The sequence below is a fragment of the Lithobates pipiens genome, unplaced genomic scaffold, assembly GCF_037356315.1.
Source record: "Lithobates pipiens isolate NorthernLeopardFrog02 unplaced genomic scaffold, aLitPip1_a1.2 Scaffold_10, whole genome shotgun sequence".
Classification (NCBI taxonomy): Eukaryota; Metazoa; Chordata; class Amphibia; order Anura; family Ranidae; genus Lithobates; species Lithobates pipiens.
Genome location: NW_027507686.1, coordinates 160,483,733 through 160,509,479, shown reverse-complemented (window position 1 = coordinate 160,509,479; position 25,747 = coordinate 160,483,733). Strand labels below are relative to the sequence as shown.

The window sequence follows — 25,747 nt, the reverse complement described above, 5'->3', positions numbered from 1 at the left end:
AAAGCTCCGGTTGGAGCTGTTGTACTAACAATCCGATGTTAGTACAGTAATCTTTTATGCTGTGCTATTGTGTTCTGACAGGGGGACGGCCCCCCTGCCAGAACACTCCAGTCATCGATCTCAGCCATTGACTGAGAGCGCTGACTGGGAACCAGTGTGTAATGCTTTGTTTAACTGTAAACATCATTAACCACTTAACCGGTTCCCGACCAGCGCACGCCGATGTACGTCGGCAGAATGGCACGGGCTGCCATATTGGTGTATAGGTACGTCCAATCTTCAATGCCGCCCTGCCCCCGTGAGTCCGGTTGCGGGTCCCGCGGACTCGATCGCCGCGGGCATACCCGCGATCGTCTCACAGGACGGCTGAATGGAGGAAATGCCGTGTAAACAGCATTTCTCCATTCTGCCTAGCAACTAGTGACGCTGATCTCTGCTCCATGTGATTGGAGCAGAGATCAGTGTTCACTAAATGAAAGCCCAGCCCCCCCACAGTTAGTAACACACCCCTTAACCCCTACACTGCCACCCACTGGTTAACCCCTTCACTGCCAGTGTCATTTACACAGGAATCACTGCATTTATATAGCAGTGATTACTGTATAAATGACAATGGTCCCAAAAATGTGTCAAAAATGTCCGATGTGTCTGCCACAATGTCGCAGTCACAATAAAAATCGCTGATCGCCGCCATTACTAGTAAAAAAAAAAAAAAAAAAAAATTAATAAAAATGTCATAAAACTATCCCTATTTTGTAAACGCTATAACTTTTGCGCAAACCAATCAAACGCTTATTGCGATTTTTTTTTTTTTTTGTTTTGTTTTTTATTTCTTTTTTTTTTTACCAAAAATATGTAGAAGAATACGTATCGGCCTAAACTGAGGGAAAAATCTTTTTTTATATATTTTTTGGGGGATATTTATTATAACAAAAAGTAAAAAAATGCGTTTTTTTTTTTTTTTTTTTCAAAATTGTCGCTCTATTTTTGTTTATAGCGCAAAAAATAAAAACCGCAGGGGTGATCAAATACCACCAAAAGAGAGCTCTATTTGTGGGGAAAAAAGGACGTCAATTTTGTTTGGGAGCCATGTTGCACGACCGCACAATTGTCAGTTAAAGCGACGCAGTGCCGAATCGCAAAAAGTGGTCTGGTCTTTGACCAGCAAAATGGTCCGGTCTGTAAGTGGTTAAGGACCAAGCCCCCCAAGCCCCTTTCAGAGATTTGTTGCTTGCAAGTTAAAAACTGTGTGTTTTTTTTGCTAGAAAATTGCTTGGAACCCCCAAACATTATAAAAAAAATTCTAACACCCTAGAGAATAAAATGGCGGTTGTTGCAATACTTTCTTTCACACCGTATTTGCGCAGTGGTCTTACAAGCGCACTTTTTTGGAAAAAATACACTTAAATTAAAAAATAAGACAACAGTAAAGTTAGCCCTTTTTTTTTTTATATTTTGAAAGAACCTGTCACGCTTCAAAATTGTGCCAGCTCGTGGAATGGTGACAAACTTTTACCCTTAAACTCCATAGGCGACGTTTAAAAAATTCTACAGGTTGCATGTTTTGAGTTACAGAGGAGGTCTAGGGCTTTAATTATAGCTCTCGCTCTACCGATTACGGTGATACCCCACGTGTGGTTTGAACACTGTTTTCATATGTGTTCGCTTCTGCATGCGAGCTTGTCAGGACAAGGTGCAGTTTAAAAAAAATATTATTTATATATATAAATCTATATCTATATCTTTTATTTTTACACGGCTTTAAAAAAAAAGTCACTTTTATTCCTATTACATGGAATGAATGTAAACATCCCTTATAATAGAAAAAAAGCATGGCAGGACCTCTTAAATATGAGATCTGGGGTTAAAAAGACCTCAGATCTCATATTTAGACTAAAATGCAGTTAAAAAGAAAGAAATTGTCCTAAAAAAAATGGCGCTTTAAAATCTGTTTTGACGTAGCTTCCACCCTGCATTTTTATGGAGACTGGTGGGGGCCATCTTTCCCTCGCTCATCTCCATGCCCAGCAAGGGTGAAGATCCGATAGCCGCTGCCGACGGCTTCGGTAAGCGGCGGAGGGCATCGGAGAGCGGCGGGTGGGGGCAGGGCCCCTCTCCCGCTGCCGACAAAGGGGATCTTACTGTGAATCTGCCGCCAAGACCACTTTTATCTTAAACCGGACTCTGAAGAAGAGGATATCAGGGTTATGGCAGCTAGCTATAAATTTGGTGTTATCGCTCTCTCTCTCTCATACTGGTCACTGGAAGTTCAGCATGGCACCTCATGGCAAAGAACTCTGAGGATCTGAAAAAAAAAATTGTTGCTCTACATAAAGATGGCCCAGGCTATAAGAAGATCGCCATGGCTCTGAAACTGAGCTGCAGCACAGTGGCCAAGACCATTCAGCGGTTTAACAGGACAGGTTCAACTCTGAAGAGACATCGCAATGAAGTTGAGTGCACATGCTCAGCATAATGTCCAGAGGTTATCTTTGGAAATAGACGTATAAGTGCTGCCAGCATTGCTGCGGTTGAAGGGGGGGCCTGTACACAGCCTGTCAGTGCTCAGGCCATACACTGCATCAAATTGGTTTGCATGGTTGTTGTCCCAGAAGGAAGCCTCTTCTAAAGATGATGCACAAGAAAGCCCACAAACAGTTTGCAGACAAGCAGACTAGACATGGATTACTGGAACCATGTCCTGTGGTTCGATGAGATCAAGATAAACTTATTTGGTTCAGATGGTGTCAAGCATGTGTGGCGGCAACCAGGAGAGAATTACAAAGACGAGTGTCTTGCCTACAATCAATGTTGGTGGGAGTATCATGGTCTGGGGCTGAATGAGTGCTGCCGACACTGGGGAGCTACAGTTTGAGGGAACCATAAATGCCAACATGTACTGTGACATACCGAAGCAGAGCACGATCCGCTACCTTTGGAGACTGAGCCGCAGGGCAGTAATCCAACATAACCACCAAAAACACACCGCCAAGATGACCACTGCCTTGCTAAAGAAGCTGATGGTAAAGGCGATGGACTGGCCAAACATGTCTCCAGACTTAAATGGAACCCCACACATCTGTGGGGCATCTTCAAATGGAAGGTGGAGGAGCGCAAGGTCTCTAACATCCACCAGCTCCGTGATGTCATCATGGAGGAGTGGAAAAGGACTCCAGTGGCAACCTGTGAAGCTCTGGTGAACTCCATGCCCAAGAGGGTTAAGGCAGTGCTGGAAAATAATGGTGGCCACACAAAATATTGACACTTTGGACCCAATTTGGACATTTTCACTTAGGGGTGTACTCACTTTTGTTGCCAGCGGTTTAGACAGTAATGACTGTGTGTTGTTATTTTGAGGGGACATCAAATGTACACTGTTATACAAGCTGTACACTCACTACTTTACATTGTAGCAAAGTGCAATTTCTTCAGTTGTCACATGAAAAGATATAATAAAATATTTACAAAAATGTGAGGGGTGTACTCACTTTTGTGAGATACTGTATATTTTACATTGATATGCTCCTTCGTTTAGTTATACTTTCCTCTTTAAATTTTTACAAGGAGATTTTTTTTTTGTTTGTTTTTTTTTCCAGGGAAAAGGTTTAGGTGGTGCCAGGAAGAAGCTGGATGCAGCTGCACTGGATGACAGGGACAAGCCATACGCCTGTGACAGTGAGTCAATTTCCTGATGATTCTATTTAATTTTTTACGTTCACTTGCCCAGTGTTATAGTTCACTGTTTGATCTGTGTTTCAGATACCATCTTCTTCCTTTACTGGATGCTTTTTATTTTATTTTTTATTTTTATTTTTTTATACTGGGCATGTGTAAATCTTTCCTTCTTGTCTGCCTTTTTTCTTTCTTAAAGGGGTTGTATCAGAGTCATAGTACTATTTGGTATACCTTTCTCTCTCCCCACCCCCCCCCCCCCTTTTATTTTTTTTTTATTTTTTTTTTTTTAAATTAAGTCTGTCAATATGAAGATCAGTACTGAAATACTGCTTATACAATAGTTGTTGTCTTTTATTATCCCATTAAATATAGTATTGCTACAGTGTTTCAAACTGACTTTAAAGTGAACCTGTGTTGTTGTATTTATGCAGGGCAAATCAATAGGTTCACTTAGCAGACACTTTCCCTGGTTATATATGCTTCCTTTCCTTTCGCTCCATTTGCCTGTGGGAGTGCAGAGAAGCAGCTTTGTAAGAGCTCCGGTTCTCATAGCCCTGACATGACGAGTGGTGCCTTTTGAGTGGTCATTCAGGCATCTAGTGCTCCTCTAGTCTGGAAGTAAAGGGTAAGGCCCTTCTTCTAGCAGAGGAAAATCACAGAGGGAAACATAATCAATGGGCAGGGGGCAGCAGTTTTAGCAGACCTATTGCTCTGCGCTACATGGGCAAAGTTCAGGTTCACTTTAAAGAGATCTGTCTGGTAATAGCTTGTGCTTTACAGGGAAGGGTTTCTCTTGTCACTTGTGCAAGCATTATGCCTTTATAAAATATTGTAAGGCGCAAACTATCAAACCTATGCTAATTCTTCTTTCTATATAAGTAGTATGATTTCTTAATAGGTCTAGTTCTGGACTTTTCTTTCTTGTTAATTTGACCTAATTCGTATGGCTGGTTTAGTAATAGCATGACTTAATAAAACATGCAGGACAACTTGAACACGATGGACGTAATCATGCTCATTTTTGCTACTACAGAAGATCTCTTTAGATACGGAAAGGAAACAGTCACTTTAACAGTCAGACAATTATATAGGCTTATTCACTAAAGTAGTCCATAGAGTAATCAACATTTAACGTGTAATGGCTAACAGCAAACAGATTTAATTTTTGCTCTAATCGTATCGTTTAAAACATTTTTATTGATTCTTGCTTTTTTTTTTGGTGGTTTTGCCCTTTAAGGCCTGGTTTACACCTATGCAGGTTGCAGTTTGCATATTCCAGATGCATTTTGCATTTTTCAATACACATTTTTTGATCCATTGAAGTCTATGGAACCAGAAAAAGTCAGTTTCCATAAAATGCACAGATGTGAACATGACCCATCGGGAACTATGTTAAATGGACTGTAGTGTTTCTTCAAAACTGAAAACGCACTAAAAAATGCATAGGTGTGAACCAGGCGTAAAAGTTTTTTAAACAAGTGTCATTGCTCTTAGTTTCGCTAAAGGCAAAACCTTTTTTCTTTTTTGGATACAGTAAGAGAGGGTTATAACTCCTGCCAGTTTTTTTTTTTTTGCAATCTCTATCCCATCAAGGATATTTCCCTTCACTTCCTGCCCCATAGCCAAAATGGAAAATGAGAAAATCCCTCCAAAGTGACTTTATCTTGGTGTGTCACCGGAACTAGCATCCTCATTGGACAATTTCCCCTCTATTACTGTTCTAATGTTAAGCCAAAATTTGGGTTTTTCTATCACATTCACTTTCAATAACCGTAAACAGGACAAATAGGGTGACTCTCCCAAATGGAGCCACAGACAGCAATAAAGCCCAATAAGTGTTCTAATCCCTGTCCACTCTATCCAAAGCTAAAAAAAAACTTTCTTTATCGTACATCACAAGACACAGAGCAGCCATAGTAATTACTATGTGGGTTATACACCACCTATAGGTAAATAGACACTGGCACACCCAAAGACAGAAAGTCACCCTCTATATAACTCCTCCCATACATAAAGTACCTCAGTTTTTTCACCAGTGTCTCAAGGTGATGATCACAGTGGATTGAAGTGCTATAATATGGATAGCCCTGTTTGAGAAATTCTTGCCAGGATCACGGGGCTATGCAGTCGGATCCATTCAAAATGGCAAGGCCAAAATGGATGGTATCCGAGCCTCGAGGAAGAAGCAAGATTTTGCCTGTAATGCTCCTCTTTAGAGGGCTGGACCCTGGGATCCAGGCCCTTGGATACATGACTAAATCAAAGGTTGTCCTTGCAGGGTGCTGTACAGGTCCAAGGGTGTGGACCCCAATATGCAAGGGGGACCCGGTCCTTGAAGGTCTGTTCAAAGACCCTGCCCGCCGTGATGGTTGATGATTGGGTTTGGCTGTGATTCCAGCAGAATCCTGCGGTGGAAATGGTAGTTTTTTTTTTTTTTTTTTTTTTATAAAAAAAAAAAGCAAAGAACCTGGGAAAGGAACACATTTGGTTCACTTCAAGGGTTTTCTTGAGTAGTGAAATGCCTTGCTTGTTTTTCACCACTAGAGGGTGTATTGTAACATACCTGGTGTTTTACGTGTCATATTTTCTGTGTCTAGCAGCGCTCCTTTGGACACAGCATTACCCCCTCATCCTGGTCTGCCGAGGCCCTGGGTCCGCCTGCCTCCTAGCTCATGGCACGCAACTCTCCCCTCAGAGGCTGGTTCCGATGACGGGAGCAGTATCCCCTCATGGGAACGCAGCCCCTCCCCCCAAAGCTGTCCTGATAACGGAACCGCCTCGTCCACGCCGAAGTCACAGTTAAAGGCATGCCTACTGGGCATTAAGCTGAGCAGTGATAGCAGCATTGTTTTGCTGGACTACAGCTCAGCAGTGGATGCATGTTGTGAGTACCTCCTGCATTTTGTGCTTAGGACTATGTCTTCCCGAAAGAAAGGTGGGGGAAATGCAGCAGGGAGGAGCACAAGGCGGCCGCTGTCAGGATCTGAAGATCCAGTCATGCTTCCACAGTACTATCCTCCCCTGAAAGGCCAGGGGCAACTGGCCAGTCTGAGCCATTGAGGCTGTCAGGCATAGTGGCTACATCCAACATTTCAGCGTCTGAATACGTCACCAACATGATTGCGTCTGTCTCCCAATCCAGGAAAAACGCAAAAGGTCCTCTTCTCCCCCTCCTGTTCAGTTTTGGAACAGGAATGGGCAGATAACATTGAGGTACCATTGGGTGACCGGGAAGAAGGGCAGACAGATGACTCATCTTCTGAGGGCTCAATCTCAGGGGAACCCTTCTCAGCCTTGTAATACCAAAAAACTGCTGGTCCAATCTTACTTCACCATATAAGTTGCCCCCGGCAGAGGTGGCCGAGGCCCCATTTTCTTATTTGTGGTCTTTGAGGCCTTCACAGGGCCCACATGCCTTCCCTTTACACCACTGCTGGAGCAACTAATATGTGCAGACTGGGATCACCTAGATAGGCATTTTCTCCCCTTTACCCAATGGAGGAAAAATTCACTAAAAAGTGGAGTATGCTAGCAGTGGATGCTGCAGTTTCCTCTGTAAATAGGAGTCTAACTTGTCCAGTAGACCATGTCCAGGTTTTTAAAGATCCAGCCGACAAGAAGCTGGAGTCTTTACTTAAAGCCTCTTTATTTATAGCTAGGTCAGCAGTACAGCCTGCAGTAGCAGCGATAGGGGTTTGCCAATCCTTAAAAGACCAGCTCAAGCAAGTCATTAAAGTGTCCCTGCCCAAGGGGAAGCAGCCCGCGAGTTGGCAGAGCTGTCAAGGGCCTTATGTTTTGCTGTGGACACCCTTAAAGATTCTATTCAACAGGTATCCCTCTTATCTGTGCATATGCGCAGAATTCTCTGGTTGAAGCATTGGCCAGCTGAGTTGCCATGCAAAAAGCTATTGGCAACTTTTTCTTTTCATGGGGAGCGGAGATGACTTTGATAAGTATATCCCAAAAATTTCAGGTGGTAAGAGTGCCCTTTTACTGGTTAAAAGGAGTTAGACGTCCTTCATTTAAACGTTCTTTACCAGCACCAGTTGCTGCAGCCTCCAGGCAGTTTCAACAGCCTCCGCCGTCAGGTTCACGAGGTAAGCCTCAAGGCCAGAAGAAGCCCGGGGGGGGGGGGGGGGGCCAGAAGCATATAAAACAATCCTAAGGCCTCCTTATGAAGGGATGGCCCAACTCGCTCAAAATGAGGGAAGGCTTCTGCAGTTTTCAGGAGCCTGGCAGGAAGAGATCCAGAACAGATCCAGAACAGATGGGTCATCTCCACAGTATCTCTAGGCTACAAGCTAGAGTTTCGGGAGTTTCCACCATTTCTGTTTCTAAGATTGAATGTTCTCACAGACCCGTTAAAAAGAAGGTAGTTGTTCCAGGCACCGGACCCGTTGATATCCCAAGGTGTGATTACAGAAATTCCAACAGAGGAGCAGGGCATGAGTTTTTATTCAAATTTCTTCATGGTGCCAAAACCGAATGGAGATGTCAGACCCATTCTATAGCTCAAAGATCTAAATCCATTCCTAACCATCCACTCCTTTCACGTGACGTCAGTCGCGTCCTCTCTGAGGGGAGGAGATTTTCTAGCATAGACATCAAAGATGCATATCTGCATGTGCCAATCTAACCCGCTCACCAGAAATTTCTGTGATTCGAGGTGGAACAGCGCTAATTTCAGTTTTGTGACCTTGTTCTTCAAGTTAGCCACCACCCCTGGGTGTTAAAGATTTTGGCACCGTTATTGGCAAGATTACAGGTCCAGGTTATATCCGTAATGGTATACCTAGACAACCTGTTGCTTATAGATCTGTTGGGTACACGGCTAGACTATAGTGTGTCCAACATGGTATTTGGGGCACCTGGGTTGGATTCTCAAACTAGAGAAGTCAGCCTTATGGCCAGTTAAGCCCCATACACAAGGTCGGATTTTCCGACGGTAAATGTGCGATCGGATCATGTTGTCGGAAAATCCAACTGCGTGGGGGCTCCATCTGACTTTTTCAGTCGGATTTTCCGAAGCACAAAGTTTGAGAGCAGAATCTAAAATTTTCCGACAACAAAATCCGATCGCATAAATTCCGATCGTGTGTAGACCATCCAGACGGACAAAGTGCACGCATGCTCAGAATAAACTAAGAGACGAAAGCTTTTGGCTACTGGCCCATTTATAGTCCCGACGTACGTGTTAGACGTCACCTCGTTCAGAACGATCAGATTTTCCAACAACTTTGTGCGACCGTGTGTATGCAACACAAGTTTCAGCCAAAATCCGTTGGAAAAAAACCAATGTATTTTGTGGTCGCATTGTCCGACCGTGTGTATGGGGCATAAGAAGGCTACAATACTTGGGTCTGGTCATAGATGCAGTCCAAGAAAAAGTCTTTTTGCCACAGATGAAGGTCAGTGCTATGAGATCTGGTCCCATGTTTTCAAGGGAAAGAAGGATCCCTCCATTCTCCTTTGCTTGAAGTTGCTAGGGAAAATGGTGGCTTCGTTAGGAGCTATTCCCTATGCCCAATTTCATTGGAGACTGTTTCAAAACAGTATTCTGTTGGCTTGGAACAAGAGAATCTAAGACTTGGACTATCCAATGTTTCTGTCCCCAAAGGTGTGCCAGAATATCAATTGGTGTTTGATGGCCAGAAATTTGCAGAAGGGGAAATCCTTTTTGCTAGTAGCCTGGAAGGTAGTAATGACGGATGCCAGCCTCTTGGGCTGGGGAGCTGTTGTGGAGGAGGCCACTGTCCAGGGGAAGTGATCAGAGACCAAAAGAACCTTACCCATCAACATTCTAGAGATTCAGGCAGCGCGTCTAGCTCTAATATCTTGGACTTTCAGGTTGCAGGGTTGTCCTGTCAGGATACAATCCGACAATGCCACAGCTGTGGCTTACATCAACCACCAAGGGGGTACGAGGAGTCAGGTGGCCCAAAGGCAGGTGGACCATATTCTGGCATGGGTGGAGAAGCATGTGCCTTTTCTGTCAACGGTCTTCATTTCAGGAGTAGAGAATTGGCAGGCGGACCTCTTGAGTCGCCCACAATTGTCCCTGGGGGAATGGTCCCTGCAGCCCAAGGTTTTTTTTCAGCCATATGCCAAAAGTAGGACATGGATCTATTGGCGTCCAGGTTCAACAAGAAGTTGGACAGCTTTGTGTCTAGGACAAGGGATCAGCTCGCATTCGGGACGGATGCGCTAGTGACCCCTTGGGATCAGTGTTCGCTGATTTATGCGGTTTCCCCAGTTCAGCTACTACTGGGTGCTTCTACGCAGGATCGAGGAGGAAGGGAAGCCAGTGATGCTGGTAGCCCCGGCGTGGCCCAGAAGATCCTGGTATGCAGAGATCATAAGGTTGGCAGTAGGGAAACCATGGACTCTTTCATCCCGTTCAGACTTGCTTTCGCAAGGACTGGTGTTCCAACCTGCCTTGAATTTTAAAGGATCTGGGGCTTTCGGGCTCAGTGGTGACTACCCCGATGCTAGGAAACTGGCTTCTAGGGCCATTTTTTTATAGGATCTGGAGGTTCTATGTTTCCTGGTGTGAAGCTGAAAGATGGCATCCTCAAAAGTATGTCGTAGGAAGAATTCTTGCCTTCCTACAATCAGTGGTAGAAATGAAGCTAGCCTTAAAGGTCAGATCTCGGCCTTGTCAGTATTTTTTTAAAGACCGATTGCTTTGCATTTTTTGATACCTGCCATTATACAAGGGGTAACTTGTATAACTCCCCGTCAGGCGGACTTTGTGCCCGTGGGATTTGAATCAATTTTTTTTCGGTCTTGTGAAGACAACCCTTTGAGCCTTTGCACCATATTCCCTTGAACCTTTTTGACAAGGAAGTTGGTTTTCTTTGTGGGAATAACTTAGGCAAGGAGAGTGTCAGAATTGGCAGCTTTTTCCTGTATACATAATTATTCATAAAGAACAGGTGGTGTTGCGTCCTCACCCAACCTTTTTGCCTAAGGTAGTGTCCAGTTTTCACTTGAACCAAGATGTCTCCCTGCCTTCTTTTTTTAACAGAACCTCACTCTAAAGAAGAAAATGTGGTGAGAGCTGTCGTGATCTATCTGAAGGTGACGGATCAGATACGGAAGACTGATTCTTTGTTTGTGCTACCAGAAATGCCCAGGAAAGGGCAAGCAGCGTCAAAATCGACTATTTCTCAGTGGATTCGTCAGGTTCAGGCTTATGGATTGAAAAGAAAGGTTCCACCTTTCTCTTCCAGTGAGTGTGTCATGGCCAGTGCGTCACCAGACCTCTATGGCTCAGATTTGCAAGGCTGCGATTTGGTCATCGGTACATAAATTTACTAAATTTTACCAGATGGATGTCAGGCAGCTGGAGGATGCCATTTTTCGGCACAGTGTACTGCAGGCAGCAGTATATTTCCTCACGTCTGATGGAGGCCGGCTTTCATATGTGTCTCCCTCCCCTCAAGGGCTTTGCTTTGAGACATCCCACTTAGTAATTGCTATGGCTTCTCTGTGTCCCGTGATGTATAAGGAAGAAAATAGGAGTTTTAATACAGCTTACCTGTAAAATCCTTTTCTTGGAGTACATCACGAGACACAGTGGTCCCTCCCCTCTTGCTGGGATATACATTGTTTTACTACAAAACTTGAGATACTTCCTGTATGGGAGGGGTTATATAGAGGGGGACTTCCTGTCTTTGGGTGTGCCAGTGTCCATTCACCTATAGGCGGTGTATAGCCCACATAGTAACTATGGCTGCTCTGTGTCCCGTTATGTACTCCAAGAAAGGGATTTTACAGGTAAGCTGTATTAACAATCTTATTTTGTTTTTAGTGGCACTTTTAGCATAGCATAACATATAAAATGCGTTAGAGCATGATGTGATTTCCTAGCAATAGCCATTGTGATTATTGAATGAACAGGAGAGCAGCCAAATTGTTAGAGTGAAATTATTTCCTTTCTGCTTAATTTCTCTATTCCTGCGATGACAGTTTTTTGTGGAGGCTTTAAAAAAGAAAAAAAAGGTTGCTTATTTTTTTTTTTTTTTATCGAAATGTGAATATCTGATGTGATACTATTTCCTAGGAAAATGTTTTACAGCCCTCTGCCATGCGTGTTTTCTTTTATAGTAAAGGAACTTGTTTTATGTAAGCACTAGTTGATAGGTGTGTGTTCCTTTTAACAAAATGTTTTCCAGCATGCTTCCTGTCCTATAAATGCCAGTGGCCTATTTTGTAACAATGAAATGGGCTCTCTGGGGATCTGTTAATGTTGTATGTTCTATGAATCATTTATCTTAGGAAGCAATCAAATGACTAATGCCTTTGTGCTCAAGTTCCTTAATTGATTTTGTTAAATTAAATGAAAATTGACAATTCACTGTGCTTTTTATGTCAATTTGGTTTAAAGACAGATCAACCTGAAAATTTATGGAAAACATTTTAATCTCAGTGATTGTTGTCGTGCTCTAACGTTCAATCTTGCCGTTTTACTAAAAAGTGTTTCTACACTGTGCTGTAACTGTAAACCTATTAAATTGTTTAGGCCTAATTTGGCAATAACTATGCCAAAAACTGCAACCCACTGCCAACCAGTATTCTTGTACAGCTTGCTGGTTGTTTAATGGTTCATATGTTTGGCTTCGGCATCCACCAGCTGCTTTTTCAGACTTGACTGTGTTAACGGCCAATATATTATGATTTAGCTGCTTAATGCAATCATCTACCGATATATGGATATCTTATGTCTGCCATTGAAATGTTTGTTTTTCAAGAAGTACAGTGCTAATTATCTTTCCTTATGGCTAATTCACACTATATCTGGTGACAGATGTTTTACAATTTTTCTATGTGATCCATTCACACTTCAACCCAGCCTAGTGCAGGCATATACATTTTATTGCAGCACATCATGCTGAACCACACAGCAATATAAGGCAGCGCAACACATCCCACTGCCATACATTGCAGTGAATAACGTGTACATGTTGTACACTTCACATAAAGTTTATTTTTTCCAAAAGGCAGCTGTGAGATGCGCTGAATCGCACATCACGCTCCCCTACCGCAGCCAGTAACAGAGCGATGAATCGCTCTAGCTGCTCTGCATTGCAGTAAGTGAATACAGTCTCATGCATGTAATATTTAGTGGATAAAAGTTGTGGAAATAATTCAGACCATTATACTATCAATTTAAGTGGAACATAGACACGCGATGAGTCACTATTGGGCAATGAGCCCATCGGTTGGATTTCCATTGCCACCCAATGCCCCCTGTAGATGCGTGATGCTGGCAGTATTTTGCCGCACTTCAGCATACAATGGGGACATTTATCAAGCAAATTAGGGACACATTTAACCAGGATGTCTGTCGGTTAACTTACTATTTGATATGGTAGTTGTGTTTAGTTGCAACCACTAGGCCTGTAATGACAGCAAACTGGGGCAGCTTTGCACAGGTCTGCAAGAAAATTACCACTAGAGATGCAAGATTTTTCTTAAGATGAACATTTCACTGAAAACAGACTCGCAATTAGAAAACGGTGAGGGGCAAGTTATTCTATAGCAGTGCTGAGGGGACATTTATGAATGTAGCTGCCCAAATTACCACCTTATGTGCGTTTCTTTTCTTTCTTTTTACCTCCAAATTAATCTAAAAATGACCTTGTTACTAGGGAAATGTTTTACTCATTTTGCGACTAGTTATTATGGATGCAAAAGCTAACAACATAGTATGATCTTATTCTATCCATTTAATATTGCTGCTATAAGATATTTGATAAATTGTGTTGTACATGGAATTTTGGAGATTTTAGTTTAATATTTTGCTTCTCACAATTGCTTTGTATTATATGCACACCGCTGCTGTATGTCAGAGGCTTAGTGTGAAATAGGAACTCCTATCTGTGCCCAAACATCCAGAAACCAATGAGATACATATAACAGCTGCGAAACTCGGGCACCATCTGTGCTATAGAATGCAGCTGTATGAAAATCTGTCACATTGAACCGTAAGGAGGCTGCAAATTGCCAAACATAAATAAGCATTTATATGTAATTTTCCTAATTTTCTCATAACCATTTTTTTTTTTTTTTTGGGAAACGAAGTTACTAGTCTCCTGCTGAGTATTGTAATTTGTAAAATGAGAACGCTGTCACACTATGAAGTTCGATAAGCTTATTCACTTTATAGTTTCTTTATAAGGAACAAGTTGCATAATCACCTTGAAGTGGCATCAGTCTAACAATCTTGCAAACTAAAGATAAACCTTTTGTTTTTCTACCAGTTTGTGGTATTTTGTGTCCTACATTGATACTCTCTTGATCATGTTTTGCATTCAAAAAATTGTTTTGGACACATTTATCTTGACACAGACAAAGGTCTATAAATGTTAAAGTAGATCTAAACCCACTTATTAAAATCTTATATAAACTAACATATTTATGTAATTTTAAAAGCTATTTGCTAAATGGGCATAGTTTATCAAAATAATGCCTGGTGATTCTTCAATGAAGGCCATTATTCAGGCACTTTGTGTCATGGCATGACAGCTGTCTTTTAACTCTGCTGCTGCTTTTTTATTCTGTCACATGTTGCCCCTGGTAAGGACTACAGGTTGGCCATACCTACACACATTCTGCAGGCATGGTCCACGGTTGTCCAAGGTATATAAAAAGGAAGTTGCTAAAAAAGAGGAACCACAACCATTAAATGAAAAGGTATTTGTAGTCAATACCCAATCAGTTCTGCTTCTGTGTTTTCTGCATTTATAATGCATGGAGTATCCAGTAAGCACAGTGACATTTTCTAGGCCTCATTGTAGTTGGTGGGTAGAGCTATGAACCGGGGTTCAGAAGTTTTATTGCAGCAGTCCCCAAGAGAGCTGGAAGCTTCCGCTCAAGATTTAAGAATGAATATGCATTTAGTTTAATAATGCAATTGCCAAATGCAGGAACATTCGTGGGTGATCACTGCTTTAGTAGAGAGCAGAGCAAATGCTAGTGAAGGTATTGGAAATGTTTCAAGAGTTTAATGTCCTAGTATCTGTGGTGGTACTCTTATTGTAAAGATGAGTAAAATGATGACTATGGGGAGCATGTTTTGATTGGGAGGGCTAAATGTAAAGAACAAATGTATTGTTGTTTTTTTTTCTGTATTGTTCTGTACTGCTATTTTCTTAAAAAAGGTAAACACATGTCTTTAGTAATTTGGGTTTTTAAGTGCTAATTCTAAAGAGCAGAAATAAAATGTACTTTGCTAGTCAGATCAGTGCAAGACAAACTCTGATTGTTATTGGTTACTGCGCTTAAGAATTAGCATTTAGGAATTTGTGTATCTACAGCCAAAACTTTTTGTTTTTAGTTTGTACAGTGTGGTGAGGGGATCCCCTTCAAGTTTTTTTTTTTGTTGTCTGTGTCCCAGTTAGGGAAATTTTTAGTCTTCCTGTCCTTTATTGCCCCAGCCACCGAGCTTGTAACTTCCCCTCCTGTAGTTTTGTTTTAGCAAGCAGGGATGTGACTACACATCCCTGCTTGTAGTCGCATCCCTGCTCACTGAAGTGATCTCAACTGCCTACTGCTAATACATCTTCCAATGACAGGCCACACACACACACACACACACACACACACACACACACACACACACACACACACACACACACACACACACACACACACACACACACACGCACCCCTCCATTTCCCTAGGCATTGCGGGAAATGTATGTGACATTCAGACATCAGAAAGTCCTCCTCCCGGGGGCCCAGAAATGACAGAGTTATGAGGGACATGATGACATAAGAGAAAATGACAGAAAACTGGCTGTTGCATGAAAAGTGAGCAATTTTTATTAACACTTTTTTAGTGATTAATAGAGCCTAGGGATTTAAGCTTTTGAGTTGTCATAAGAATGGCAATAGAGAGGAAATCTTCCAACAAGTACATTTGTTCAGTGAAGACTAAGTGGGCATATTACTTTATTAATCTCCCCAATTGGGATAAAGATGGCATAAAGGAAAAAAAACGAATATACTTTTTTTTTTTTTTTTTTTTTATCATTACCTATTCTTTTGAAAATAAAAATACAAAAAACCCCAAAAGTTTTGGCTTTAGATATACTAAAGTGTATGTAAACCCTAACAATTTAATTTAGCTCCCCTCAATCTGTTTAATATACTAAGGAAAGACTGTTGTGTTATCTGCTAAGTGCCAAAAGTACTTGTTTTCCTGGCAGTCTTGTGAGCTGTGCTGCTGTCTAGCTATACATTTCTAAAATTCTTCATTGTATAGTGTGCATGGTATTTCCATATTGCTTTACCACTTCACCTTTATCTACTTCCTTTTTTGTATTTTGTTTAGATAATTTACATATCTTTTGTATACCTAATTATAAAAACTAGTGTCCACAAAATATGTAAGTGCCGAGTGTTTGGTTTTATAAAAATGTGCTTGCATATGTGTTATTGCTTCACGATCATTTGGATAATTCTAATATATCTAAAGGAGTTTCTTGGAAGGTGGTTTGAGTTAAGCTCCTGCACTTGTCGCACCCTTATATCCTTGGTGCTCCCTCGTCTTCATTGTTTTGGAATGCAGCTTCCCTTTAAAACTCCTTGGTCGACTTTCTACAGTCAAATATCTTTTTGCTGCACTTGCTCTCACTGCTCTTTGTTTAGGTAGTCTACTCACTTCTGTCTCTATTTCTTTCTTTCTTCGTTTCAGACAGTTACAAACTAAAGCAAACTTCGAAATTCTCCGAAAGAGGTAGTTGAACTTGCTCGCTTGTGGCGCTAGTTTGCCATTTTTCCAACTTTTCCCGTGTTCCTGGCGCTGAAGCTTAGCATGTTTTGTCTTCTTTCAACCATGCCAGCCGCCATTAATGTGGTGTCTGTAAACTTGTGCCATCTGTCCATCATGCCCCCATTTAATTAATATATTAATCTCCTTCTTGCCTGGCGCACTGGTTCTGTATAATATGCACATGGTTACTGTGTGTGTGTAGTAGGATGATGTCATTTGATGGTAGCTTTCAGTTATTTCTTGTGAATGCTACATCACATGATAAAATGGCATATTCCATCTTAAAGTGGACCTTGAAGCTAGTTTACAATTTTGCATAAATTAATTCCTAACATGTCACAATATACAGCAACATTACAGTTTTCCTATAAAGTTGCATTATATCATTAAAAAGCAGTTCTTGAGCTCCAGCCAAGTCGCTTTGCATAAGCTGAGATTCCATCTTTCTGACAAGAGAAAACATCCTCGGTCTCCACTCCCTTAATGATCAGACTGCTACATTGTAACTTTTTAGCAAAGTGAGCGGCTGCAGCATGGGGGTGAACAATGTCAGACAATTGTGAACTTGGCCAAGAACTGCACAATCACCATAATATATATGGCTTTATCTCTGAGCCAGCATCTTGGTCCAAGAAGCAGATGCTGACACTGGATGATGCCTGGAAAAAGTCTGTCCTTCTGATAAAAGTATCTGAAGGTATTGTCAAGAGGAGTACTGTGATCTCAGCAAGAGCTAATTAGTAACTGTAAATGTCCTGCATCATTTAGCATGAAAAAATTAACCTCATGCTAGGTCCACTTTAAACATTGGTTTGTTTTATTCATGAGTCAGATTGTTTTTGTAATTGTGCCATTCTCCCTTTTCTGCTACTTTTACAGAGCCATAATAACTTTAAGCACCTTTTCAAGGAGTAAAACGTGTCAAAAGCTTTTCAGAAATGTTCAGAGGATAAATCCTAAGAAAGCCATTAGATGTCTGCATTTAAAACAGCTCTGCTAATAGTGTGAAAATCGCATTGTATTTTATACTGCAGGCTTTTTTGTGAGGTATCGTGGTGCTTCATAATAACTTGGACATTTAGTGTTTCTTTTATTATCCATTTTGGGACACAGGAAGTCATATACTCTCTAGTTACACTGCTGCCTACTGGAGAATTGGACACTGGGAAAAAAAATGTAGGCCAGCCAAGAACAACCCCTCCCATTCTCGGCATCCCTCAGTTTTATTATGCTGAATCACTCCAGTCCTTTATGGGATGGACCTGCCTTTTGAGAAGTTGCAGTATTCTGCCATCACTCTAAACTCAAATTATGTATAATAAACACCACTTTAAAACTTGAGGATCAACCTGTAGCCACTAATAGTGTAGTCCCCAGGCTAGGATTCTTTACCGCTCCTAAGACTGATAAAATCTTTCTAGTTAACCTGCTGTTCAGTTGTCTTTAAGAAAGACGTGAAATGTCCTGACAAGATATTTGTACCTCCCAAGCATTCTGTACTGTTTCAGGGGGACTTTTCGTAAAAGTGGGCTGCCCCTCCTAAGGATCTAGCAGTATCCTGTCTACCATCCCAGTGGAGGATGCACCTGTCTTTGAGGACCCCATTGACAACTACTAGAGGTCCATTCTAGAGCTCTGTTCTCCCTGGCAGGTCCTGCACTGCAATTTGGTTTTAGCTGTAACCTTGATATCCATATCCTGACTGGTTTAAGTTTATTAGAAGGGATCTGATTACCATGGCAGTTGATCCTTTGGTCAAAGAACATTAAACACTCATGCGTGCAGGTTTCTGCCACCTCACGGACAAGGTGGTTGCAGGTCTCTCGTCTATTTACCATATGAGTGTCTAGACAGAGTCCTTTCTCATGTTCCCTAACTGAATGTTGAGCCGATGTTGAAAAACAAAAACAAAAAACACTTAGCCTTTGAGGGATAGTACTTTATTGAGTCTGCCCTGGATGCTCACATCAAGGATGCAGCAGATGGCAAGAGTACTCCATTTTCCTCAGCCAAAGAATCCTATGACTCAATCTGAGAAGAATCACCCTTCATTGAAGGATAAGAAAAGTCCTTTTCATTACTCCTCAATCTCCAATTCCAGACCCATGTCCAGCCCATAAACCTTGTAATTCCAAAGCCCTCAGTTAAATCGTTTTCGGCACTAGGGCGTGCCCCCACTTTCTGATGGGTGGGTCTGAGATGCGTGGGAGCAGGAGGTCGTTTCCAGGGGTAACAAGCTAATGTTTCGCTCTTAGCCCTCTCCCTGATTCATTGCTTTCAACCTGCCAATGTCAGTGCACCAGTTGGCAGTCCCCAAGCTGAACAGGTGCATCTGCCTTATCTTGGATCTTCAGCACTGAAAGTCTCCATTCAGGCCCAGAAATCCTGCACTGAATCCACCAGGTCTGACACTCCTATTGTGGCATAGCTAGGCTGCAGAGAAAACCGAATCATTTTTGATGGGCAGTATAGCCCTGACCTTGCAGAGGTTTGTGTGCACCCTGATTCTTCAGAAATCTGTGCTAGAACAGACTCCTCACTTGAAATACCTAGGTTTAATCCTAGACGCAGCTCATGCCAGTGTTTTTTTGTTTTTGTTTTTTTCTTCCTATATTTTGGAAGATTCTCATTATGAAAACCAGCCTATTGGGCAAATGAAGAATCCAGGGCCCCTTGCCAGTGCAGGAATCTTGTCTCCTGATCAACATTCTGGAACTTTTGGTTTTTGCCTGCAGCTCTGGACCTCCCAGCTTGAGGGCCATCCTAGCTGAATTTAGTTGGACATTGCCACAGTAGTGGCATCCTTTCCTGGAACTTTGTTTCAATCTTGTCAGCTGTTTACATCCCAAATGTGTGGCAATTGGCACTTGGAGGACTGGTCTGTGTACTTCGAGGTGTTCAGACCTGTGTCACAGGTAAGGGACGCTACATGTGGACCTCCTTGCCTGCAAGTTTAACAAACTGGACAGGTTTGTCTCTAGCTACAGGGATCACCTAGTGCAGGGATATGCAATTAGCGGACCTCCAGCTGTTGCAGAACTACAAGTCCCATCATGCCTCTGGGTGCCATTTGTGGCTGTCAGTCTTGCTATGCTTCATGGGACTTGTAGTTTTGCAACAGCTGTAGGTCTGCTAATTGCATATTCCTGATCTAGTGGATGCTCTGGTGGATCAGTGTACATTTTTCTATGCCTTTCCTCACCTTTTACAACTACTTCCGCATCTGCTTTGCAGGTTCAAGAAGGAGGACATTCCAATGATCTTCAAAGTTCCAGATGTGTCTGGTACTCCTAATGGATAAAACTCCCAGCAGAGGCTCCACAGATGGGCCCTTTTAGATCGACAGGATCTTCTGTCTCGTGGATCTATTTACCATTCTGCTTCACGGTCATTGGCTTTAACAGCAAGAGACTGTTGAAGTCTAGATGGATAGAGACATTTTAATTTTATTTTTTCCACGCTGCTAAGAGCTAGAAAGTCTACTTCCTGCAAAGTTGATCACACATGGAAAGCATAATTTGGTGTAAGTTGAGTGAATTTCCACCCAGGCAAATCTTTCATTTTTTATACAAATGGTTCTGGATCAGGATTTGGCCTTGAGCACTGTTAAGAGTCGGGTCTCTACTCTTATATTATTTCAGAGATTGCTTGGGGTGTCTTGCGTGTAGCTCCCCCCCTGTTTGCTCCCCTGCGATGTAGTGGGGTCTGATTTTGGAACACTGCACTTCAGAAACCACACTTTGATTCTGTTAGGGCTATTCCCCTTTCCACACTTCACAAGGATGCGTTTCTTGCTTCTATCACCTCCTAGAGGATAGTGTCTGAGCTTGGAACCTTATTCTCTTTTTCTTTTCTGGTCTTGCATGCGGGTAAGGTATGTTTCGAGGTCCAGAACTTTTAAGACATCGTTCTTCTGTCCCTCTGTCTGGAACTAGTTCAATAGAAAGATCTCCCTACATTGCCTGGATGTAGCTCAGGCTTTGAAGATTTATCAGCCACTGCTTCTTTCAGGATAAAGTTGCTCTCTTGATGTTTAGACCTCATCTAATTGCCAGCTTTTGGCATAAGGTCCTTCAGGTGGCTCTTTTTGTGGTGCAGGTAGTCCCCAGTTTTTGTTTTCCGTAGGCCTGTTAGCATTTTCTTTAGTGTTGCCTACCTTTCAGTGTAATGGCTTTTGGATGTCCTAACAGTATGACTTCTTGTGCCAGCGTCCAATATTTAATAAGAAACAATATAGCCTGACAGTATATCATGGAATCCTGTGTCCCTTAATGGACTTCACAAAGATTTTAATGGTAAAAGCATCCTTTTTTTTTTTTTTTTTTTTTTTTTTAGGAAATAGAATTACACAATACAGTAAAGTAACCCTTTTTCATGAAAGCATCAAGTCCCATGTACATTATGTTCAAATGTACACTAATGAATTTCTGCACTGAACACAGTTTTTTGAAACCATACTTCTGTGTTTTTGAACACATACTTCTGTTGCTTTTTATATATTTTCAAAATAACTGTTTTATTTTGAAAACAATCAATCTTTATTAGGGTTGCTTTCACACTGTTCAGCTGGAAAAAAAAGGTAAAAGCTCTTATGCATTTTTGTGCGTTTATTGGACTCCTGACTCCAATCATGCAGCTGTAAAAACGTGGACATGTGACTCGAAAGTACCAAAAAAAGCAGTTTTTGGTGCTTTTTCTATTTAAAATCAGTGGGAGTAGAGTTTTTGGTGCGTTTTTGAAAAACACACTGCACTTGTGGGCCACTGGTGTGAAGTGTTCCATAGACTTTAAAGGGATATATTTTTCTTCCACTTCAAACACATCAAAATGGATCAGTGTGAAAGAGCCCTTAAAGTGTATAGTGTTTTTATATTTACAGTATATAGTATTTTGTTTAAATCTACAGTGTTACTTATTCTTTCTTCCACATTTATCTACCCTTGCCTGTCGGGCATTCTCCACAAACATGCCCTTGCCCCAGTAACTTATTTGTTTTACTTCTAAAGCAATCCCCAGAGTAACTTGCTTGTGAATTTCACACATGGAAAAGGAAACCGCTTAGATGTTAAAGTTTTATAGGTTGAATGTCAACTATGGAGTGTTTGTAATTGTGAGCATCAGATGCATCTAGAAAAAAAAATATATATATATATATATAAAGAAAATCTAAAGAATGCCAAAGATGTCAAATGATGAAAAGAAAAAAAATGGGTTGTCTATGTAGCCTTGACCCCAGAGAAGAATATAAAGGACATTAACATGAAAGATTCTTTATTATCAAAAGCCAGGGTTATAGTAATGCTACATATTTGTTTTTGTCACATGGATCACTTTTTTTTTCCCAGCACAGGAGTTCTATTCTCAATTTAATTTATAAATTAATTACCAAGATCTGTTTATAGATGGTCATAGACCTCACTGGTTTTTCATGGATCAAGCGATTATCCTCCTGTCTCTGATCAGCAAAGAAAAAGCTTGACATTTCACACTATGTTTATAAATTTTGGTCAAAGCTATTTTATATGCCATTAAAAAAGCTAGTTCAGTTGGTTTCAAGGCACACGTTTGCTTCTGTGGATATAAATATACAAACTTGGTGCTCCCAGGTGTGCATGTGTATGTATGAAGTAATGTAAAAGAAATACATTTTGAGTTTTTGGTTTGAGCCAGCATGTCCAGCCACCCACTGTGACTCGATTTGCCATATGTGTAGAATGTAAAGAGTTGAAGCATTCTGCAAGGCATTTAGAATTCACTCATTTTAAATGCATATTTATTTATCGTATATCATGGGACACGGAGCCTTAAGTAATTAACCTCCCTGGCGGTATGATTATTTCAGATTTTAGGTGCTGAAAGCGGTACCATTATTTTGCGTGGAAATTTGGAGTTTTATATTGTAGTCCTGTAGTTCTTAGGAATAACTAATTTTAAATCTGTCCAAACCAGAGTCTAGTAGACATCCCGGGTATGATGAAGTTTGAAAAATTAAATCATAAATTATAATATAATAACTATAACTATACCAAATAATATAACAATAATAAAAATGATTCAATATTGTAATCAAAAACACTGAAATTTGCTCAGTTGCAGAATTGTCACTGTCATAACTTTTCAGTATTTGACGGATCTCCCCACAAATCAATATCGCTCAATTCTGCGAGTGATTCTAATTTATTATCGCTGTTTTCTAGCTAGTCTAAAACCATTTTTGATGGAAAGGGACAGTTTTGGTTGCTATGGACAATCTCCAGTTTCCAGGCAGAAAGAAAAGTTTTTATAATATAAAACTGCATGTAGGACACTGGAGAAACCACTAGGGACAAAGGGGATGTGAAATATTTACATACAGCATTGTAATCTGTAAGATTACATTATACTGTATGTAATGTGTGTGTGTTTCACTTTATGAATTTGGAGCCGTTCTCCGTCCCCGTGCGTCGCAACGCTTGCAGGGAACGGAGCTCGGCTCCGTGATAGATCGAGCGGAGGACGGCTCGCTGGTACAGCAGGGGGACATCGCTGGATCCAGGGGACAAGGTAAGTAAGCTCTCCCTGAATTCAGCGATGCGGTCCCGAGTCTGGCTCGGGGGTTACCACTAATGGTACAAAATTTTCATCCAGACTCGGGAATACCACCAGGGGGTTTCATGGGTTATAGGCCACCTTCAGGTGTTGACTCTGGTAAAACCAATCGAGGAAATTTACTCAGTATATAACCCCTCCTCCTTCCAGGAGTACATCAGTTTTTTCGCCAGTGTCTAAGGTGTTGGTCACGAGAGAAGATGTGCTCTGAGGAGCTCCAGGAGGGATCCATACTGGATTTAAATAGCCTCCATAGGCCAGATCCATCCAAAGTGCCATTGAGGCCTAAAGGGATGGTGCCTGGGGCCTCGTATCCAAAGCATGAGGTTTGGCCTGTAACGCCTCTTTGTAGGGCTGGACCCCAGGAACCCATGGCTTGGGTCTTGTTACATTATGTAAACTTCCTGATTGGGTGCTCTTTACAGGTCCAAGGCAGTTGGAACCCCGTTTTAGGGACCCTGTCTTTGAAGGTTTGCTACACAGCCCAGCCATGATGGGTGAAGGCTGGATTGTCTATTAATTAAGCAAATCCTGTGGCGAGGATAAGGTAAGGGAAGAAACTTGGGTATTAAAAGCATCTATGTATTTCTTCCATTAGGGAGAAAATGTTGTCCTGCCTTCCCTCTCCACTAGAGAGAGTCTATGCACATACCTTACTCTGTTTTCTTCACTGTAAGCTCAGTCAGTGTCTGGTTGCAGCAGCATGTGGAGGGAGACTCTGCAAGGTAAAAGAAAGCTGCAAAAATGTTTTCTTCTCCCCCCTGGTGGGACCAGAGGGTTAGGGGAACAACAGCGCTGTACCCCCTTGCATTACTTCCCCTTCCCCCGCTGCGGGGGGGGGGGTGAGGAGGTCCCGCTAATACTTCTACCTTTTTTACTATGTCTGTGCCTACTGCTGGATGGGCTCTGGCTCCCCTCCCTCCCCCTCATGTTGGGACTGGAGTCTGAAAAACCCAGTTCGCAGGCGTGGGAACATTTTAAATAGAAAAAGGGGTGGGATTTTTTCTTGGAGGGGGCAGGGCCTAAACGCAGTGCTGTGAACGTCCACGAGGACGCACGGCAGGCTAAAAACGGATAAATACCACAGCTGTGACAGTCTCTCCTCGGCTTATGAGGAAGAGACAAGCAGCCTGCAACACAAGGACATGAGCTGTGGGACACGTATGGGTTGCAAAACTGGCATTCCTAATACAGGAACAACACTCTTTCCCAGTACTAGGCTGAACTTTATAGCGGCTTTATTAGTCATGACTATTTTTACCAATTAAGTGCAAATTTGTATAGTGCCTCTTTTTTGTATTTAAGACTATGCCTGCCAAAAAAAGTCACCACAAAAACCAAAAAGATTCACCCCCAGGCGCTAGGATCTTGAGTCGCATTTCTGTGCTGTCATCTTTGCCTGAATTACCAGTTATGGCAAGCAAGGGTGAACCATTGGAACAAATTGATGGTGCAGCTGCTTCTCACGTCTCAGCCCCTTTATTACGTGACTGAAGATGCCCTTTCCTCCTCCCTGCAGGGTCTGGAAGAAAGATTAGTGGCTTTAATCGCATCCTCCATTCAAATGGATAAGAAGTGGGCTAGATCCCCTTCCCCCACTTCAGAGCCTTTGCAAGGAGAACAGTGGGCACAGGATGAGGTGTTACCCTCAGTCGATCAGGAGGAAAAGCAAACCGATGATTCCTCTAAGGAGGAAACAATGGTAGATTAACATTTTTCAGCCTCTCAATCTGAGAAATTGCTGATAGAAACTCTTATGGAGCTGGTTCGTTCTACTTTCACTAACGCTGAGTCCCCTGAAAGCTCGGCTTCTTCCTTGGGTTCCTTAAGACCTACTCATCCTTTGCATGCTTTTCCTGCACGTGCATTACTAGAACAGCTTATTTTTGCTGAATGGGATCACCCAGATAAGAATTTTCTCCCTCCTAAGAGATTTTCAATTCTCTATCCTCTGGAGGAGAAATTCTTCAAAAGATGGAAAGTACCAACAATTGACGGTGCGATTTCCAATGTGAATAATAGCCTAACTTGTCCTGTAGACAATGCACAGATGCTTAAGGACCCAACAGATAAAATGTTGGAATCCCTGCTAAAGTCTGCCTTTTCCTTGGCAGGTGCCGTTACTCAGCCTGCAGTCGCTGCAATAGGAGTCTGACAATCCCTAGGATCCCCTAAGGACCAATTTAAACAGGCACTTAGAGAGCTTCCTGCACAACAAGCTCGAGATTTGCCTGAACTACCAAAAGCACTATGCTTTGCCTTGGATGCCATTAAAGATTCTATTCACCAAGTGTCCCGCCTTGAGCTTGTGCATATGTGTACAATCATGTGGTTAAAATATTGGTCAGCTGAAGCACCATGTAAAAACCTCCTAACTGGGTTCCCCTTTTATGGGGAGCGATTATTTGGAGAAGATTTTGATAAATATATCAAAAATATTTCTAGTGGGAAAAGTACTCTTGCCAGTCAAAAGAAAGTATAAAAGCATTTGAACAATCTCTTTTCCCTGTGCCAGGGGCTTCTGCCTCTAGGCAGTGGCGATGGCCTCCGCCATCAGACTCTAGAGGAAAACCCCAGGGTCAAACCCAGACTCAAAAGAAGTCCTGGGGTCGGAAACCTGCAAGGCAGAATTTTAAAGCCTCATCATGAAGAGGCAACCCCCTCACCAAGGTGGGGGGAAAGACTTCTGCAGCTTTCAGTAAA

At 42.0% G+C, this 25,747-nt stretch overlaps 1 protein-coding gene across 4 annotated transcripts in view; it reads left to right on the top strand.

Moving 5' to 3' along the window:
• The window catches only part of DPF2 (double PHD fingers 2), an 87,496-nt gene that overhangs the window by 33,472 nt on the left and 28,277 nt on the right, over nucleotides 1-25,747 (top strand). For 3 of the 4 annotated variants that reach the window (XM_077458677.1, XM_077458653.1, XM_077458661.1), the window contains exons 6-7: nucleotides 3,597-3,675; nucleotides 16,379-16,420. In XM_077458677.1, the coding sequence (XP_077314803.1) occupies nucleotides 3,597-3,675; nucleotides 16,379-16,420 (121 nt within the window). The remainder of the gene's footprint in view (nucleotides 1-3,596; nucleotides 3,676-16,378; nucleotides 16,421-25,747) is intronic. The other variant, XM_077458670.1, reaches the window with a different exon arrangement.